Raw genomic sequence first — 21,002 nt, 5'->3', positions numbered from 1 at the left:
TGAATATTTCCTATTTTTTCCTCAGATGTCACTACTAAATTCCAGAAGACATCCGTGACAAAAGAAACTGTGATGGTCGAGTCAACAGAGAAGGTTGTCTTAAAAACTGAGGTGATGTCAGAGAGTTGTAGTGTTAAGTGGTTCAGGGATGGAGTGGAACTAAAAGATGGATCAAAGTATGAGATGAAACAGGAAGGTCGCTCGCGTGTCCTAATCGTTAAGTCTTCTGAATCCAAAGACAGTGGCACTTACTTCTGTCAGACCGCTGATGACAAGGTGGAGTTCAAGGTTCAGGTCAAAGGTAAAAGCTAATCTGCAGTTTCAAAGCAAAAAAGTTTTATTGCATGTTTAATTTTTTCGATACATTACATTGTGGTTATTGAAATACTAGATCTAACTGATTGCCTCAATTATTAACCCGCAGAGGCACCTTTAAAATTTGTGGTGCCATTGCAGCCGGTATCTGCAGTACTAGAAAGCACCATGACCCTTTCCTGCGGCCTCAACAAAGCCACAAGTAATGTCCTCTGGAGGCATAACGGCAAAGAAATCAAACCGGGTGGCAGATTCAGCATCCGCACTGATAGCACCAACTGTATCTTGATTGTCTCTGCTGTGGCTCAGGAGGATGAAGGGGAGTACAGCTGCGAATGCAAAGACGACAAGACCACCACCAAAGTCACCACTAAAGGTAAGAACCATAGTGTCATGTCTGAAAGTCATAAATTCTCATTAAATTAACCAATACAACTTAAAGGGTTAGTTCACCCAAAAATGAAAATTATCCCATAATTTACTCACCCTCAAGCCATCCTAGGTGTATATGACTTCCTTCTTTTAGCCAAACACAATTGGAGTTATATTAAAAAAATATCCTTGCTCTTCCAAGCTTTACTTGGATTTTGAAGCCCAAAAAGCACATCCATCCAACATAAAAGCAATCCACATGGTTAATAAAGGCCTTCTGAAGTGAAGCAATGCGTTTTTGTAAGAAAAATGTCCATATTAATAACTTTATAAACTATAATCACTAGATTCCGGTAACGGCCGTAAGCAAGTAGGGCTGGGCGACAAACTCAAGCTCATAGGCGCCAATCCCGTGGGTGCTCGGGGGCTGGAGCACCCACGGAAATGGTCGAGCACCCACGGAAAAATACGAGATATTCTCCACTGATTTTAACCAATATAAAAAATCGATTGGATCTTTTAGACACAATCCTTGTTTTATAGTTTATTTAAGGCCGTTTCTACGGCGATATTTTAATGGCAAATGTCGAGAGAGCATCCAAGTGATGCGCGAGCACAAATGGCTCTGCTCTTGATCAGATACATGTGCGCGCTCAAACTCAAACTCTTTTTGCATCAGCGAGAGCATGACTCGCGACAACACTCGTGAAAAGAATGTGCTTTTGGGTCGAAATTGTCATCTTGCTGCACGGATATAATGCAAATAAAACATCCAGTTTATGTTGATTTGAGTTAGAAGCGAACTGGCTCTGAAACGAGTTGTTTTTGAAATCATGCCGAGGAATGTTATGGCTCATATAAGTTAGTCTTCAGACATCGCTTGACTCTTCTTTCCAGGGAAATCACTAGCAAAATGCACACAAACATTTTGATATACAAACAATGAACTTCTTTTAACTTAAAGAGGAAAAAAACTAAATGAGGGCAGATTCGAACCACTCATAATTAGAGCACAGCTGGACCTCTGACTCTATTGACAAGAATTCTACCACGTGACCATTAGGAAATACGAAAATTGAGCGCGGATTTATCTAAAATATAATACAGATGTAATGGGTGGGTGGGGGTGGGTGGGGCACTGGGCACCCACCGGCAGAAACATAAATCGGCGCCTATGCTCAAGCTCCGGACATTTCTCTTTAAAAATTCTCATTTTAGACTTCTAATTCGTGACCATCATGCATCGGGTCAGAGGTCACTCTTCCACCAGAACTCGACTTGTGTACGCCCGTTACCGGAAGCTAGTGATTATAACTTCTAAAGTTATACATATGGATATTTTTCTTACAAAAACGCATCGCTTCACTTCAGAAGCCCTTTATTAACCACCTGGAGCCGAATGGATTACTTTTATGATGGATGGATGCGATTTTTTGGGCTTCAAAATCCAAGTTACTTTTCACTCCCATTATAAAGCTTGAAAGAGCCAGGATATTTTTTAATATAACTCCGACTGTATTTGGCTGAAAGAAGAAAGTCATATACACCTAGGATGGCTTGAGGTTAAATTAAGGGATAATTTCATTTTTGGGTGAACTATCCCTTTAAGATTGTTTTAATTGATACAGTAGATGTCCTTCATTATCATTTCTCTGAGATTTTCAATCTAATTTCTCACAGCCCCACGTCTGGTGAGGTTCACTACCAAGCTGAACAATGTTGTTGCAAATGAAGGCAAAGAAGCCATTTTCAAATGCTCTATCACACCAGCCGATGTGAGTGTCAGATGGCTGCGTAATGACGTTCCTATAACAGCTAGTCCCAAATTTAAGATCGCTCACGGAGGAAGCAGCCACTCCCTCACCATCACAGCCGTCACTCAGGAGGACGCAGGAGAGATCAGTATCGATGCAGAGGGGAAAGTGTGCAAAGCCACACTCCAAGTACAACGTAAGGATAACTGTTAAGCGTAAAACAACATATCGGCAGGCAAGCGCATGTTTCTAAGTATAGACATATCCGTATCTTGCAGAGCTTCCTGTGACCTTCAAGAAGAAGCTTGCAGATGTGACTGTGCAGGAGCAGGACACAGTTCGGTTGGAAGTGGAGCTGAGTAAACTCTCATCAGATGTGAAGTGGATGAAGAATGGAGTGGTTTTACAGCAAGGAGGAAATCTGGAGATTCATGTGGATGGTGCCAAGCAGACTTTGGTCCTCAAGAGTGTGGCATATGCTGACAGAGGATATTACTCATGTGAAACCCTAGATGACAAGACCCAGGCCAAACTGACAGTAGAGAGTAGGGCTTCCTTTATTATGTTACTCTATCACAATTACTCTTTCGATCATATTTTCATTCCTTTTATGTTTGCTATGATGACTCTATGTAGCCTTGTAGTTCATAAAAATTGACCATGAAAATCATTAACTGAAATGCACGGTCAATTATGCCTTCCTAAAAGTATTCATCTGTGGATTTCCATTGTTTTTATTTTTCAGTTAAGAAGATTCAGGTAGTAAAAGGCCTGAAAGAAATGAAAGTACAAGAAAAAGAGACTATCACCATGGAGGTGGAGCTCAGCAAGGCTGATGTAGAAGGATCCTGGAGCAAAGATGGAATGAAACTGAAGGCAGGACCCAATATCATCATTACAGCACTGGGCAACAAGCACAGTCTGACTATGTCCCAGCTGAAGATAAGTGATGGTGGAGCTATTACCTTTCAAGCTGAGGATGTCCATACGTCTGGAAAACTTATTGTTACAGGTGAGTTTGTATATTGGGGTCTTTAGGTTTAAGCTCACTTATAATTCTTGCCACACAAAGGGTGTAATTAAGTAATTTAAGGTTAATGCATCTTCCAAAAATAAGGTTGTGCTCTTAAAGGGATAGTTCACCATTTACTTAACCTCAAGTTGTTCCAAACAAGAATTTCTTTCTTCTGCTGAACATAAAAGAAGACATTTTGAAGAATGTTGGTAACCAAACATTTGCTGCGTCCCAATTCGCCTACTTATACTACGCCCTAATAGTATGTACTCTTTTTGTGAACAAAAAGTACTTACTTTTGAGTGTGTAGCAAAAGAGTAGACAAGCTTTGGGACATACTACAGGTCATACAATTGCGTCTTTTCTCTCTGTCGCATCCTGTCACCGTAAACTGGCCTGTCAGTCATCTTACATCCTCCACATTTCATTTAGCCAATTTCCTACCATATCGGAGAGAAATGCAGCATGTTGATCTGTAGTCGCGGGTCTCTTATGTGGAGAACTATCCTCATATTAATGCATAATGATGCATTTAAAAGTTAATGGCTAATTGGATCTTTATAAAAGTCCACATTGGTATTTGCAGATGAAAAATAACACAGATAACATTAAATAAATATTTTCTATCAGGTTGAACTGATTATTAGTCACTCAAACCTCTCAGCGTCGATCGTGCATATCCACCATGTTTTGTAGTTTTTTAACACTTTTTACTCATGTTTGTAGTTCTGAACTGAATCCTCGTCCAACGCGCAATGGGTTGTGGGCAATATTAGCCTTTATAGTGTGCACGGATCCACACTTCGAAAATCTACTGGAAATAGTCCGGGGACTTTTGGCACACTCTTTTCAACATACTATGCTTTGGGACACACTTATTTTAATCTCACATACTATTTAGGATGAATAGTATGGACATTGGGATGCAGGGATTGACTGATGGGCCCCATTGATAGTATTTTTTTTCTATACTATGGAAGTCAGTGTTCCCAGCAACTGTTTGATTACCCATATTCTGGCTTGGAAGAACTTGAGGGTGTGTAAATGATGAGAGAATTTTCATTTTTGGGTGAACTATCCCTTTAAGTTTTCATCGAGTTGCAAGATTCAGTAAGATATTTGGCATTTACATGAGATTATAAAAAGGATATTTTTAAGTTTAGTAACTGTAGAAACTGCATACCCATTATTTTAAGTATATTCCACAAATAAAAACTACATTAATTTCCACATTTTATCTTGTTTACCTACTAAGTTCTTATATTGTGTCCTTGAGCATGAATATCTTTTTGCAGTCGCTTATTGGAGGTGTAGTAAGGTGTATATGAAAACTTATGAACAGAACCATAACTTAAACACCAATGTTAAAATCCAGAACGTAATTATTGGTGTTGTATCCACAGAACCGGCTGCGAAGATCCTCAAACCTCTACGGGATATCAGTTCTCCTGAAAAGGAAAAAGTCACTTTTGAATGTGAAGTGTCAAGAGCAAATGCTGATGTCAAGTGGTTTAAGGTATTAGTAATTTGATTTAGAATGGTTTAAAAAAAATTGTGTAGCCACATATGTATGAAATATAAATTTGTTTGAAAACAGAACAAGTAAAAGAAAATGTTGATGTAGTTGTGTTATTATTGCAGGATGATGAGGAACTGAAGCCAGGAAGGAAATTTGGCATTCAATCCCAGGCCAACAAGCGCACCCTCCTCATCCACAAGTGCGCGTTTGAGGACCAGGGCCAGTATATATGTAAAACAACAGATGACAATACTTCAGCCAAGCTCACTGTTCATGGTAAAGATCAATGAATTCCGAGTGGGAGATTTAGGGTGGGTTCACACTTGTAGTTTGGTTTGCTTGGTTCATTTTAGTCCTGGTCCGCTTAGCATTCACATTGGCATTTTTAACACCAAACCTAAAGATACCGAACCAAAAGGCATAGAGATACGTTCACACTTACTGAAAATCCACACTTATTCAAATGAACCGCACTAACAGAGCAAATGCACCAGGGTACATTTTAATCGAACCAAACATGCCAAGTGTGAATACACCATCAATTACTACTGAACTCAAACATTTTGTAGTGTCACATGAATAAATGATTGTATTTGAATTCTTGCAGCCCGAGATATTAAAATAGTGAAGCCACTGCAGGACATGGAGGTGACAGAGAAGGAGAGCGCAACGTTTGTTTGTGAGGTGTCTCACGATGAGGTAGAGGCTCAGTGGCACAAAGGTGATGCCAAACTCAAAGCTGGAGACAACATCAAGATGAGGCAGGAGGGTGAGTTGAACTGAATAGACTAAGATCAAATAAACAATAAATTCAGTTCCAAAAGGGACAGATCAATAACTCTCAAACTCATTTAAAACTTTCTCTCTCAGGAAGAACATACGTACTACTCTTCAAATCTGTAAAGGCTGAGGATGCTGGTGAAATCAAGTTCACAGCTGAGAAGGCCTCTTCAACCGCTAAACTGAAGGTTAAAGGTTCGTGGTCAATTGTCTAAAATACCTGCATGCATTTTGCATTTAGTGTAAAGACTAATGAACTACAACCTGGGATGTGTAGTGTTTCTACAGTTGTCTAACAAATAGTTAAAACAAATGTAGACCCCCCTAAGTCCCCTTATAATCATTACAGAACTGCCTGTCAGATTTGTGAAGAAACTGAGAGACAAAATTGCCATGTATAAACACCGCGCATACTTAGAGTGTCAGGTGTCACGGGCCAGCGCGAAAGTCACATGGTACAAGAACAAGTCGGAGCTCAGACCCAGCAAGAAGCATGAGATCACCAGTGAGGACATCTACAGGAAGCTCACCATTATCGACGTGGACTCTGATGATGAAGACACATACATGTGTGACGCCATTGATGATAAGACTTCATGTCAGCTACTTGTAGAGGGTAAAAAAACCTTTTCAGTTATGCTATCAGCAAAAAATATAGCTAAAATTAGGATGAAAGCAAGCAGAATTCATGAAGCACAACTACACACTCTTAAAGAAGAAAACAAAAGGGTGGACATAATGTAATTGCATGTTGTTAATGATTTGATAACAGTTTGTAGATCAGTTTTAATTGATCTGCAACAGACAAGTATGAGCTTTGTATGTGATTTTAACCATATTTAAAAATCTTATTTATCTCATTAATTTGCCCTTCTCAACAGGGACAAATTAATGTTTGCTTACAGTTTAAAGTTCTGTGTAAATTTAGCTTAAATGCATTTTGTTTTATTAAGTTTGACTTTTATAAAGTCTAGTGTGTTTTTAAAGAATTTTACTACATACACTTTTTTTATGTAGAAATTTTTTGACAGCACTATATTGTATCATCACAACTTTCAGAGCAAGCTATCAGTATAGTACGGGAGTTGAGTTCTGTGGAGGTGACCGAGCCATTTGCCGCCCACTTTGAGGTTGAAGTCAGTGTGGAGACAGTCAAGCCAGTGAAATGGATGCTAAATGGGGAACAGCTGAAGGAGAGCGCGGATATCGAGATGGAGAAAGAGGGAACCATGCATCGCCTCACTTTTAAGAAGACCAAGGCCTCCATGTCAGGCCCGGTACAGTTCACAGCCGGAAAGAGCAAATCAACAGCGGATCTGAAAGTGAAAGGTTAGGGACTTGGTTTAACCAAAATTTGCAAAATAGCCTGTCCAAAATTAATCTAGTGTAATAATTCCAAATAATTAGTTTTTGAAAATGATGCATGATAAAATTGCTACAGACATTTTAGCAATTGTAGAATTTAATTTGCTACAAAAATGCTTAGGCTGAGTCCTTTGAAATACTTTAAAAAGCTGTATTTTGTTCTGTTTATATGTTTACTACAGATTAAATGTAATGATCGAGGCTTGACATGAACTTTTTTGCTCACCAGCCACTGTAGCTAGTGGTTTTCCAAAGTTACTAGCCACTCAGCATTTTAACTGGCCACAATTTTGACATCGATACCATGGGGAAAAACTGACATATAGATATTTTTAATATTATCTCTTAATTTGGCAGCAGGTATATTAGGCTGCTGTCACTTTAAGACCTGATGCGCAGATCCATTATTCTGTTACACATGCGTTTAACGTGTTTACGTGAATACTCGCCATTTTGACATTATTTTCTGTGTATTTGACTGTTTAAGCACAATAAGCAGCGAAAAATAACTCAGTTTAGTACTGAGAGGTGGCTTTATGTGTGCGCACTTTGGGTATGAGCACAAAATCTGCGGGAATGAGTAAAATTATGCGCAATACACACAATCCCACACCGAAATTCAAGCGCTGTAACACCAACCAATATTCATCTGGAGCAAATAAAACGAGTGAGTGAGGGGAAGGCGGGTCTGTGTGTCAACTCGCTGTCAGAGAGATGAAAGAGCGAGAAAGCGCAGCTGGTATTGTGTATCTATTCTGCAGAAAATGAGTATTGGAAGCGTTTCAGATATTTCACTATCAATATGTATGAAAAATCTGTATTTTTGCCAACACTACATTGCACTTAGTTTATTATTTCAGATGCCTTTTTAAAAGACTACAACTGAAAAATGTATATATTATATACAGTATAAATTTCAACCCACTAAAGTGGCTAGTAGGAGTGACTGCATTACACGCCACTGCTGAAATCCACCCACATTTGGCAGGTTGACGGGTGTTAATCTCAAGCCTTGTGTAGGACATAGTAGTTTTGTGAACTTTTGTGTTTATGTTTTCAAAGTCACTTTTCATATCACCTCATAGAGCGTCCCATTGAAGTCCTTGAGCCTCTCAAGGATGTGTCAGCCAAGGAGAAGACTTCCACCACACTGTGCTGCAAGTTCTCTGCCCCACCAAAAGAAGTGCAGTGGTTTAAGGGTCAAACTGCTTTGGAAGCTTCTAGCAAGTACAGCATGAAGCAAAAGGACGCCAACGTGCAGCTGATTATACAAGCTTTGAGTGCAGAGGACTCTGGAGAGTATCGCTGTCAGGTCGGGGTGTGTGAGAGCAAAGCCGTTCTCAAAGTAGAAGGTAAAGTCATAAAGAAGGCATTCAAAGCATGTTGTTTCAAATTGCATTACCTTTATACATCCAGCCTGTTAGGGTTTAGGGCTGCTTGTCCTACATAAAAAAGGCATTATATAGGTGCTGTTGGTGCCACTCTGATAATGCTCTTTTTATTTTTCTTAACATACATAGTGCGTAAAATCCAGATCACCAAACATCTAAAAGATGTGGAGGTGGATGAAGATGGTGATGCTGTATTCACTTGTGAGGTTAACTATGCTGATGAAGAAGTCCAATGGACGCTCAATGACAAGCTGCTTTTCAACAATGAAGTCAATGCCATCACCCATGTGGATAAGACCCACACCCTCACTCTCAAGAACCTTGCACCTGAGGATGGTGGGAAGGTGTCATTCAGCATTAGGGATGTAAAAGAAACAGTATGCCTGAAGGTCAAAGGTGAGGTCATATGACAATTGCTGTGTCTGAAACCACTCCCTATCCACTATATCGGGTGTTGGCCATTTTGTAGTGGTGTCTGAATTCTGAGTGAACGACTTCATTCCTTACATTAGTTCACTGCTTTATACCCACAATCCACTATGATTTCGAGTTTCTGATTTTGTCCCAGAGAGGACTGAGAGAGTGCATGAAAGAGCGGGAGCTAGCGAGTTCAAACAAGAGATTACTTTACAGCTTTCTTATTTCTGATTTAACATTTATTTCATGCAAGTTCTAGATTTTGGTTTAATGCACTTTTTTGTTTATTGACATCCAGAAAAGAAAGCTGTCTTCCTGAAGTTGCTAGATGATGTAGTTGCAGAGGAGAAGGGTACAGTTACCCTTAAGTGTGAAGCCTCAAAGCCCAGAGTGGCCCCTGTGTGGCGCAAAGATGGTACAGTCTTGTCGGCAGGCAAAAAGTATGAGCTACTCCATGATGGTAAGTCCTTGGGACTGACTATCCATGATGTCATGCAAGCTGACGCCGGGGAGTACAGCTGTGATCTTGGCACAGACCTCTCCAAGTCCAAGGTCACTGTTAGAGGTATGTCAACAAACTATGGTATTACTGTTGTGCTACAGTGACACTGTAGTGTGATTTGTTGTGGTTTTTACATATATGTTTTTATGAAAACAAGATGAAGATAAAGTTATTGGTGTTTTTCCAATAATGCATTTGTTGTTGACCCCCAGATATCCACATCGGGATTACCAAGCGGCTTAAGTCGATAGAGGCCAAAGCAGGTGAAAACTGCACATTTGAGTGTATCTTGTCCCGGGAAAGCTCAGAGAAGTGCTCCTGGAGCCTAAAAGGCCAACCTGTCACTGATGGAGGCCGTTTCCAGATAAGCAGCAAAGGGCGCAAATATACCTTAACAATCAAATCAGTCTCAGCTTCTGATTCTGGTGAGGTGGTCTTCACTCTCAAAGATTTGAGCTCGAAGGCAACACTTTCTATTGAGGGTGAGTAAGCAGGGTGTGCAATAAAAGCACGAGCAATGACTTTTAATAAAGGTTTAACACAAGTCTGGTTTTGCTTAATCAAGGCGTATCTTATTTTGGGGGGTAGGTGAAGCTCCTACCATATCTAAAGAGCTTCAGGGTGTTACTGCCAAAATTGGTGAAGATGCCACATTCTCCTGTGAACTTTCTCAACCTGGACTGGAAGTGAAGTGGTCCAAGGATGGCAAGTCTATCAGAAAGAGCCAAAAATATGAAATCAGTCAGGAGCAGATGCTCATAAAACTGACTATCCGCAACGTCACTGACAAAGACTCTGGAGAATACAGCTGCGAGGTCACCGGTGGTCCAACCTCCAAGGCTAAACTGGAGATCAAAGGCAAGGTTTTTAAACCTGGTGGTTTGTCATAATTTTTTGAGTATGGAATGGCGGAAATCCCATACCCCTAAAGAGGAGATGTATTTACTTTAGTGTTTCATCCCCTCTGTAGAATTGGCCAACAAATTCATTCGTGAGCTAAAGGATGTCAGTGCAGAAGAGAATAGTGCCATTTCCTTTGAATGTGAAACCGCCCAACCTGCCGGTAAAGTCACCTGGCTGAAAGGAACAAAGGAGATCAAGGCTGGAGGAAGGTATGAGCTGACGCAGAGGGGAACCATCCTCATCCTCAATGTGAAGGATCTGGAGAAGAGTGACAGCGAGGTATACACCTGTGACATTGGCTCTACAAAGAGTACAGCCAAATTGACAGTGAAAGGTAAGAACCTTGGTGTTTATTGCAGTTTATTAGCTAAGCTTGAAAATAATGTCTTGAAGGCTAAAAATCTTATATTGTAGATGCATAGATTCCAGAAGCTAACAGTTTAGATTGCTTTTTAGCAACTCTTTATTAAATAATTCCTCTCTGACAAAGGAACCAAATATAGTTGGTTAAGTCAAGTTTTCGTTGAATATGAACACGAAAGTCAGACTGAGGTAAGTTTAAAAAATGTAGGAAGCCAAGCCTTTAACTTTTAGTAAGGTAAATCTTTGAAAATATTTCTGGTAAGTACTGATTGATTTTTATTTGGGTTTAAGACAGCATATGCGTTGTATAGTTTACTTTCTAATTTTTGCATTTCACTTTTGGGTTTCGATGTTATTGCCAGGTATTTTGCTGATAGTCTCATGCATTGCTGTGTCAGAAGAAGATCACCTCAGTTCAGAGTACTGGCACTTTTATATTATGCTGGTACTCTACATGTCATTTAGATTTCTAGCAAGTAAATTTAATGAAAATGTGGTTAAATAGTCTTTTATTTCTGTATGTGCTGGACTTGTTGTTACTTGTGCTTTTCATTACAACATTTGACATGATAGAATATATTTGTGCTTTTTTTTGAGGCCCACACCTTGTACCATGGCATCTGCATGTATATGATAATGTACCATTAGAAACCTTGACTTATTTATCTTAAGTTTTTATAAAGAAGCCATTGTGATTTCCAGTTGATGTCTATCAGCTCTGTCAATTTGTCAAATTTTAGAAATGGCACATCCGCATTTGTGTTTTGTGTTGGTTTGTGAGGTTCAGTCTTGTCTGGACTTTGTATATATAATATACTTTGTGTTCAATTAGTCCTGGTACAGTGGATGTATTGGATTTTTTTTTTTTTTTATTATTATTTGTTTTATTTCTGTGATTATAGACCACCAAGAATGACAAGAATGATGTAAAGATATTATACTTTAATAGCCTAATCACATTCTGATACAAAATAACACAGAACATCAGCTTATCTTCACTTCATTGTCATTCCTTCTTCATCTCATCCCAGTTATCCTGCATCTTGGCTTTTGTGTGTTAAAACTATGAAGAATTTTAATGGTTGTTCGTTCTCCAGTGGTGCCTGCCAGGTTCAAGGGGCAGATGAAGAACCAGCAGGTTACCGAAGGCGGGAAAGTCTTACTTTCCTGCGAGCTCTCAAAACCTGGCTGCCAAGTGCAATGGAAGAAGGGAACTAAAAGTCTGAAACATGGGGGAAGATATCAGATAACGCAGAGGGACACCATGTTTGAGCTACAGATTTCAGACTTAGTGGCTGAGGACAGTGGAGAATATTCCTGTGAATGTGGAAACGAGAAAACAACAGCAAATGTTGTTGTCAGTGGTATGGATAAAAGCTCATTCATTTATATGAATCTCATTTATTCCTTCACATTTTTATTTTAGTGCTCAGATGCAAGCAATACACTGAAATGTCAACGCATATGTTGTCAAGAAAGAGTTTAAATTCACTACTAACTTGATCAATCTGTAGGGTAATAATTATTGCACACCTTTGATTTATCACACATACTCTTCAGCATTACCAGTGGTCTTCAAGCATGAGCTACAGAGCCAAGAGTGTGAAGAAGGAGACAGTGTTACTCTTCATTGTGAACTCTCAAAACCTGGAGTTCCAGTTGTTTGGAAGAAAGGAACGCAAGTGCTCCATTCTGGGGAAAAGTACCTCATCAAGCAAGATGCAGCTACTTTAGAGTTGAAGATTGTTGACCTCAAACCTGAAGATGCTGGACAATACACATGTTTGTGTGGTGACAAAAAAACTACGGCAAACATTAAGATCAAGGGTATGAAATTCATTCAATCTTATAATTGTGAATGTCTGCTTTTTCCATGTTCACTCTTTACTAAGTAAAATGATTCTTTATTTTATATTTTTTACCTTTACTGTTAGTTGCCTGAAGGGAACTTTTATAGCTTTAGTAGGTTAACTTTACTAATACAAAAATCTGCAAATCTTGTTTTGTATGTTTAGTACAAGATGTTTAGTGTTTTGTGATTTTGTGAATGTTCTGTCTTATCTTGTCTCTTGTTGTCTTTGTGGAGGTTTTTAAAGGCTTTTTTATGTTGTGCTTTTAAATTTTGTCCAGAGTACACTATACTAACAAACTTTTGAAACACTAATTGCTTCTTAGCATTACCACTGATCTTCAAACGAGAACTACAGAACCAGGAGTGTCAAGAGATGGACAGTGTTACTCTTCAGTGTGAGCTTTCCAAACCAGGAGTGCCTGTGGTTTGGAGGAAAGGAACTCAGGTGATCCATTCTGGAGAGAAATACCACATCAAGCAAGTTGGGTCTACTTTCGAGCTGAAGATCACCGATGTCAAACCTGAAGATGCTGGAGTCTATAGTTGTGATTGTGGGTTTAACAAAACCTCATCTACCATTACCGTCAATGGTAGGAATGATGTAGTGAATGACACCAGTTTTATATTCTATGCACTTTTTTGAATAGTCATTGTGGATAGTATTACGTTAACACAGTCCTCCACTGTGCCGATTTTGTTTTGCTCAATTGGTAGGGCTTTATGACCTTACAACTGGAAAACATATTAATTTGTCAAGATTGGAAAGACTTCTCTTCAGTCCAGTTCTTTAATATTGTTTGTGTAACATGGTTCCAACATTTTTTCATGGTTCCTTAGCATTACCAGTGGTCTTCATACATGAGCTACAGAACCTAGAGTGTGATGAAGGAGGCAGTGCTACCCTGTCCTGCGAGCTTTCCAAACCTGGCATCTCTGTGCAGTGGAAAAAAGGAAGCCGTGTTATCCAGTCTGGAGGAAAGTACACCATCAGGCAGATTGCCTCAAAGGTGGAGCTGAAGATCACTGATCTCAAACGTGAAGATGAAGGAGACTACACATGTGTATGTGGAGACAAGACAACCACAGCCAATATGAAGATCAAGGGTATGAATCGTTCTTATTCTTTATGCTAGTTTTTAACCATTCTTTCCTAGCTGCACTATTCTGACAAACAACACTTTTGAAAAAAAAACAGGGTTACACATTTGAATATGTTTGTTTGTTTGATGTTGGCTGTTGCATTTGTTACGTTTTTGTTAGGTTTTCACTGATATCCTACAGTAGACTTTAAATGCCAAAAATTTAATTGTTTATTTCAACCGTGTAGAACAAAATTACACTTTTGCAGATGACATGCCAAAACTGAAGATGTTGATAATAGGGAACAGAATAGTTCGTTAAATTATTAAATGTAACTTTTAAATAACTTGTTATATCCTGCTGTGGCTCCACCTGCTGTGCAGTAATGCCATAGTCTGACAGACATCTGTTTTGGTATTGCCTGAAACTTTTCTTCTTTGCGGTCTGTTTCTTCTAGTTTGGAGTCTCTTCAGTTTAGTGCAGTTCATTTGTGGAACAGAGATATATATTTAAGGCTTCAGCTCTAGTCTGACTTGAGTCACAATTGTGTCTTTGCTTTGTTTTCTTGGTCAGCAGCTTGAATCCTTATTGTTTGGACATGCTAAGATATCTGGAATCAGTCAGTTTTTGCATGAATGCATGAAGGATTCCAGGACATCTGCTTGTTCTGTATTTGCTGTTATTGTCTGACACGGCTGACATGGGCGTTGCTATTTGTGTTGTAAGATCTTTATTGTTTTAGCCAAAGGCTGCAGTTTACATGAATATATCTTTTGCCACAGCTCTAAAGTTCATCAGTTCTACTGCTGCCCCTGAAACAATCTTCCAGAAACAGAAAGAGAAACATGCAGAGCTCAGTGGTATGAAACTGATGTGCATTTCCTGTCTGTCATGCAGCACCTTTATGTGCAAATGAAAATGTGAATCCCAGTCAAAATGTTCAGTGATGCATTCTTGTGATTGGAAAGGGCATGTGGCCAAGCATTTGCTTTTGCATTATGACCGCAATTTTATTTGAATCTTTTGTTGTGGTGTCTTTATTTTGATGATAATCATTACTTTTCTACATTTAAATCTCTTGCCCGTACATTATTGCTCTTTTGGATATTCTGGACAGCGACAAGGACTTTTTTGGACAATTTCCAGATCTAATGCTCCTACATTTACTACCAAACAATCTTGAGCAAAGTAGCTACTCCTGTCTTATGTTTTAAATAAGTTATTATTTATATAAGGAAAATGTACTAAGATGATTTTGTTGACTATTTATTTCCATTTTTTTTTCTTATATTGTCTCACTTGGAAATTGGTAGCCAAATATTTAATTTACATGATTTACTCTATTTAGAGTGTTATTTGTTTCCCACATTGTACTTGCTGATGTCAGAGGAGAAGAGGACAGGAGTAGATGATGGTTCTAAGGAAACGATTACTAGCTTGCATCACATGATATATCTTTGTTAGTGTACTTGGTTTAGTGGAAGTAGGTTTGGGAACAGCAGCACTGATGCTTTGCATTACCAAATGTGATGGTCACTTCCACAACCTTGAAAATCCTGAATATGAAACATAAGTTATGTCCTCTTGCTTTGATTTTTCAGAATTAATTCCACAAGTCAAGACTGTTTGTGGCATTATAATTTAAATGTGTCTGGAGGTGTTGGTCTTTTTTTGGTGAACTTGTTTTTAATTGCATCCTCCAACTGCAGCCTGTCGGTCAGGAGCCATTCACTCTGCTATTTGTCTGAGTATTATTCTGTTAAAGAGTGTTATTTACTTTTGCAGGCTGGTCTTTCATGATTTTTCATTTAAAATCTACTGTTTAATTTGCATCACTAGACCATGTGTTGCTGAGCAGTGTTTCTTTTTAGATAGTCTTACATTTTTAAATGTTTAATATATAGATAAATGATTTCAGCTGTAAATTTAGAAGTACTCAATAAGTGCTTACCTCAACAGCTCGCCCAGTTCAGTTTACACAAGAACTGCTAAACCAAGCATGTGATGAAGATGGCAGTGTTACTCTGCACTGTGAACTCTCAAAACCTGGAGTTCCTGTAATTTGGAGGAAAGGAACACAGATGATCCACTCTGGAGGGAAGTACCTCATGAAACAAGTTGGCGCTACTGTTGAGTTGAAGATCATTGATGTTAAACCTGAAGATGCTGGAAACTATGCTTGTGATTGTGGAGACAGCATCACCACTGCTAACATCAAAGTCAATGGTAGGACTGAGCTTTTATTTGAACCGCCTTTTCAACAATGAAGAAACATCTTGTTTTCTGACCTACAAAGCTGCTCTTAAATAATGTCTTCATTTAAGGTAGGGTAGGGCGGAGTGCTGTGTATTGGCTAGTCTAGTGCAATAAGTTGATTGTTTTTTCATTTAACATTGTAATGTGGTTCAATATTTCAAGGTGGTAAAAATATAAGCCATTTCTGAAGAATGTTTTACATCTCAAAATTCACCGCATAAGATCCTTCCTGTTCTATGTTCAACATTTTTGCCTGGTTCCTCAGCATTACCAGTGGTTTTCAAGCGTGAGCTACAGAAACAAGAGATTCAAGAGGGGGACAGTGTTACTTTGCACTGTGAACTCTCAAAACCTGGACTGCCTGTGGTTTGGAGGAAAGGAACTCAGGTGATCCACTCTGGAGGGAAGTACCTCATCAAACAAGTTGGCTCTACTGTTGAGCTGAAGATCACTGATGTCAAACCTGAAGATGCTGGAGATTATGTTTGTGATTGTGGAGACAACATCAGCACCGCTATCATCAAAGTCAATGGTAGGACTTAGCTTTTATTTGAACACTCGTCAACAATGAAGAAGCTTCCTGTTTTCTGATCTACAAAGTTGCTCTTAAATAATGTCTTAATTTATGGTAGGGTATGGTAAAGTGCTGTGTATTGACTAGTCTAGTGCAATAAGTTGTTTGTCTAGTTAATAGTTTTCCATTTAGCATCATAATGTTTTTGTTAAAAATATTCCAAAGTGGTAAAAACTATAAGCCATTGCAGAAGAATGTTTTACATCAGTGAAAGGATTGTTTGATGAAAAGTGTAAATTAATCTCAGAAGATCCTGTTCCTGGTTCAACAACTTTGCCTGATTCCTCAGCATTACCAGTGATCTTCAAGCATGAGCTACAGAACCAAGAGATTCAAGAGGGGGACAGTGTTACTTTGCACTGTGAACTCTCAAAACCTGGAGTACCTGTGGTTTGGCGGAAAGGAGCACAGGTGATTAATTCTGGAGGGAAGTACCTCATCAAGCAAGTTGGCGCTACTGTTGAGTTGAAGATCATTGATGTTAAACCTGAAGATGCTGGAAACTATACTTGTGATTGTGGAGACAGCATCACCACTGCTAACATCAAAGTCAATGGTAGGACTGAGCTTTTATTTGAACCCTCTTCAACAATGAAGAAGTTTCCTGTTTTCTTATCTACAAAGTTGCTCTTAAATAATGTCTTAGTTTATGGTAGGGTAGGGTAAAGTGCTGTGTATTGGCTTGTCTAGTGTAATAAGTTGTTTGCCTAGTTTATAGTTTTCCCATTTACTTCATGGTGGCTGTTTTCAGAAGATCTACAAGTGAAAAGGATTGATGTAAAGTGTAAATTAATCTCACATGTTCCTGTTCTTGGTTCAACAACTTTGCCTGATTCCTCAGCATTACCAGTGATCTTCAAGCATGAGCTACAGAACTTAGAGATTCAAGAGGGGGACAGTGTTACTTTGCACTGTGAACTCTCAAAACCAGGAGTGCCTGTGGTTTGGAGGAAAGGAACACAGGTGATTAATTCTGGAGGGAAGTACCTCATAAAGCAAGTTGGCGCTACTGTTGAGTTGAAGATCATTGATGTTAAACCTGAAGATGCTGGAAACTATACTTGTGATTGTGGAGACAGCATCACCACTGCTAACATCAAAGTCAATGGTAGGACTGAGCTTTTATTTGAACCCTCTTCAACAATGAAGAAACATCTTGTTTTCTGATCTACAAAGCTGCTCTTAAATAATGTCTTTATTTAAAGTAGGGTAGGGTGGAGTGCTGTGTATTGGCTAGTCTAGTGTAATAAGTTGTTTGTCTAGTTATTAATTTTTTCATTTAGCATCGTAATGTTGTACAATATTTCAAGGTGGTAAAAATGTAAGCCATTTCTGAAGAATCTCAAAATTCACCGCACAAAATCCTTCCTGTTCTATGTTCAACATTTTTGCCTGGTTCCTCAGCATTACCAGTGGTTTTCAAGCGTGAGCTACAGAAACAAGAGATTCAAGAGGGGGACAGTGTTACTTTGCACTGTGAACTCTCAAAACCTGGAGTGCCTGTGGTTTGGAGGAAAGGAACTCAGGTGATACACTCTGGAGGGAAGTACCTCATCAAACAAGTTGGCTCTACTGTTGAGCTGAAGATCACTGATGTCAAACCTGAAGATGCTGGAGATTATGTTTGTGATTGTGGAGACAACATCAGCACTGCTATCATCAAAGTCAATGGTAGGACTGAGCTTTTATTTGAACCCTTTTCAACAATGAAGAAGTTTCCTGTTTTCTGATCTACAAAGCTGCTCTTAAATAATGTCTTAATTTATGGTAGGGTAGGATAAAGTGCTGTGTATTGGCTTGTCTAGTGTAATAAGTTGTTTGTCTAGTTTATAGTTTTCCCATTTATTTCGTGGTGGCTGTTTTCAGAAGATCTATAAGTGAAAAGGATTGATGGAAAGTGTAAATTAATCTCACAAGTTCCTGTTTCTGGTTCAACAACTTTGCCTGATTCCTCAGCATTACCAGTGGTCTTCAAGCGTGAGCTACAGAACCAAGAGATTCAAGAGGGGGACAGTGTTACTTTGCACTGTGAACTCTCTAAACCTGGAGTGCCTGTGGTTTGGAGGAAAGGAACACAGGTGATCCACTATGGAGGAAAGTACCTCATCAAGCAAGTTGGGGCTACTGTTGAGTTGAAGATCATTGATGTTAAACCTGAAGATGCTGGAAACTATACTTGTGATTGCGGAGACAGCATGACAACTGCCAACATCAAGGTTAACGGTAACCAACTGCATCAAGAATATTTACAACATTCTAATACATCTTTGAAATGCATTGTCACATTCATTCCTTGGTTATGAAGTGTGAATGATTCCATCATTTATATAGTTAATGTCAAAAAGAAATGGATTTAATTTTAAGCATTGTTTGGACCGTTGCATTTGTGTTGTCTTGATCTTCTCTGGAAAATATCTATATTTACATCATCTGTATGTATGGAACTAAATATCTGGCATCTCATACCACTCTTTGAATTGTCAGCTTTCCCAGCCATCTTCACAAAAGAGATGCAGAACCAGACAGCTATTGAAGGAGAGAGCATCATCTTCCAATGTGAGCTCTCCAAACCTGCAGTTCCTGTGGTTTGGAGGAAAGGAACTCAGGTGATCCACTCTGGAGGAAAGTATCTTATCAAACAAGTTGGCTCTACTGTTGAGTTGAAGATCACTGATGTCAAACCTGAAGATGCTGGTGACTATGCTTGTGATTGTGGAGACAGCATTACAACTGCCAATGTCAAGGTTAACGGTAGGAGAAGACCCAACTGCTCCATGAATTCTTCTTTGAAATGCATTGTCACTTTCACCCTGTGTTCATGAAGTGTGAATGATTCCACAGTTTATGAAGATAAACCTAAGTAACCTGTTGGTGTACTTTAAGGCCTTTGTGTTGTCTTAGACTTACTTGTCTGGAAAATATTATAACTCTACATATGGAATTAAATATCTTAAATCTTATACCGCTCTTTGAATTGTCAGCACTTCCAGCCATCTTCACACAAGCACTGAAGAACCAAACAGCTGTTGAGGGAGAGAGCATTAGCTTCCAGTGTGAGCTCTCCAAAGCAGACATTCCAGTTGAGTGGCGCAGGGGTGAAATTGGCCTATGCCCCTGTGCTAAATATGAATTCAAGCAAGATGGTCACCATGCCCAACTTGTCATACATGACCTTGAACCTGAGGACTCTGGTGACTATATTTGTGACACCGGAGAACGCCAAAGCATTGCATATTTGGAGGTTAAGGGTAGGCTTGGATTGAACCCTCTGTCTAATAAAAGTTTTTATAATCCTGTATCATTTGAAACCATTTCTTTTGATGACACTGAAACACTCGCCTTTTGCAGCACTGCCAGTTCTTTTCAAATCATCTCTGAAAGATTTGGAAACTGAGGCTGGGGAAAATGCAGTGTTTCGATGTGAACTTGCGAAACCTGGAGCCAAAGTCATCTGGAGGAAGGACAAGAGTGTAATAGAAGCAAGCAACAAATGTCAGCTGAAGCAAGATGGAGCTGTTGTTGAGCTTATTATTTACAAGCTGCAGGGAGGAGATTCTGGAGAATACTCGTGTGAGACAGAACATGATCGGACATCTGCCAAACTCGCCGTGAAGGGTAGGAAGCACCTGATAAAAGTCCTCATCTCTCCTAACTTTACCTGATCATTCTCTTTTGATGATTGCACATCTACTCCATACCATCCTCAGTACTACATCATCCATCCTTTCTTATGATCACCTTAAGCACCTTCTCTGTGCATGTGGTTTGCACTTTAAATTTAATTAAAACTTGCACAACCTTTCTCAAATGCACTTCCACTTCATTTTGCTAGGTTATTTACATACAGTTTTTTTGCAGTTAACATGATAATGTTATACACTTTTCCCTTTTCCCAATTTAACCTTTTTATATAAAGGAATGGCTATCTTTGTCAAGACCTTGTGAATTTTGTTTAAAAACTTTAGCTTATTGTGGTTGTTAAAGTGATATTGGGGAAGTTTATTCTTCTATTTTTTGACCTGTTGACTACTGATATTTTTACATTCAGAATAAATTTGTCTTGAAGTTGCTTGTTGCTTTCTTTGCAAAATGAAACCTGAATTTGCTTTCAGAACCTGAAATCATGATCTTAACTGGCTTGAAGAGCTGCATTGTCAATGAAGGCGAGGACGTTCATTTTGAATGCCTCGTCTCTCATGATAATGCACTCATTGTTCAGTGGACACTGCAAGATGTTCCACTACAGAACAATGAGATGAATGAAATCCGAATGGAAGGCAAAAGGCACACACTCACACTAAGAAGTGTCACCCAGAAAGACTCAGGCACGGTGTCCTTCCATGTTGGTGCCCACACTTCTTTTGCTTGTCTTACAGTCAGAGGTAAAACTGAAGAACTTTTTGGATTCTCTAAATGTTGTGCACGTTTAGTGGGTCTGATCATCCTATATCCACATATACTCAATACATTCCACATATGTACTGTAATGTAGCTTGCATTTATCTTTCTTTTATGCATGCTTTAACGCATCTTATTGCAAAAAA

General features: G+C 39.0%; 1 protein-coding gene across 1 annotated transcript in view; it reads left to right on the top strand.

Moving 5' to 3' along the window:
* The window catches only part of obscnb (obscurin, cytoskeletal calmodulin and titin-interacting RhoGEF b), a 66,252-nt gene that overhangs the window by 18,265 nt on the left and 26,985 nt on the right, over positions 1-21,002 (top strand). Inside the window, exons 18-49 of the mRNA XM_048175570.1 lie at positions 26-301; positions 425-691; positions 2,368-2,637; positions 2,720-2,986; positions 3,187-3,453; positions 4,860-4,972; positions 5,098-5,251; positions 5,583-5,744; positions 5,846-5,950; positions 6,105-6,371; positions 6,815-7,084; positions 8,206-8,472; positions 8,641-8,907; positions 9,227-9,493; positions 9,643-9,912; positions 10,019-10,288; positions 10,401-10,667; positions 11,794-12,060; positions 12,257-12,523; positions 12,872-13,138; positions 13,386-13,652; positions 14,411-14,488; positions 15,588-15,854; positions 16,150-16,416; positions 16,748-17,014; positions 17,300-17,566; positions 17,863-18,129; positions 18,415-18,681; positions 18,943-19,272; positions 19,320-19,706; positions 19,807-20,073; positions 20,571-20,840. Of these exons, the coding sequence (XP_048031527.1) occupies positions 26-301; positions 425-691; positions 2,368-2,637; positions 2,720-2,986; positions 3,187-3,453; positions 4,860-4,972; positions 5,098-5,251; positions 5,583-5,744; positions 5,846-5,950; positions 6,105-6,371; positions 6,815-7,084; positions 8,206-8,472; positions 8,641-8,907; positions 9,227-9,493; positions 9,643-9,912; positions 10,019-10,288; positions 10,401-10,667; positions 11,794-12,060; positions 12,257-12,523; positions 12,872-13,138; positions 13,386-13,652; positions 14,411-14,488; positions 15,588-15,854; positions 16,150-16,416; positions 16,748-17,014; positions 17,300-17,566; positions 17,863-18,129; positions 18,415-18,681; positions 18,943-19,272; positions 19,320-19,706; positions 19,807-20,073; positions 20,571-20,840 (8,028 nt within the window). The remainder of the gene's footprint in view (positions 1-25; positions 302-424; positions 692-2,367; positions 2,638-2,719; positions 2,987-3,186; positions 3,454-4,859; positions 4,973-5,097; positions 5,252-5,582; positions 5,745-5,845; positions 5,951-6,104; positions 6,372-6,814; positions 7,085-8,205; positions 8,473-8,640; positions 8,908-9,226; positions 9,494-9,642; positions 9,913-10,018; positions 10,289-10,400; positions 10,668-11,793; positions 12,061-12,256; positions 12,524-12,871; positions 13,139-13,385; positions 13,653-14,410; positions 14,489-15,587; positions 15,855-16,149; positions 16,417-16,747; positions 17,015-17,299; positions 17,567-17,862; positions 18,130-18,414; positions 18,682-18,942; positions 19,273-19,319; positions 19,707-19,806; positions 20,074-20,570; positions 20,841-21,002) is intronic.

This window comes from Megalobrama amblycephala, linkage group LG22 (assembly GCF_018812025.1).
Source record: "Megalobrama amblycephala isolate DHTTF-2021 linkage group LG22, ASM1881202v1, whole genome shotgun sequence".
In the NCBI taxonomy this organism is placed as follows: domain Eukaryota; kingdom Metazoa; phylum Chordata; class Actinopteri; order Cypriniformes; family Xenocyprididae; genus Megalobrama; species Megalobrama amblycephala.
Note: the sequence above shows the minus strand (reverse complement) of the source record. Positions and strands in the feature narration are given on the sequence as shown.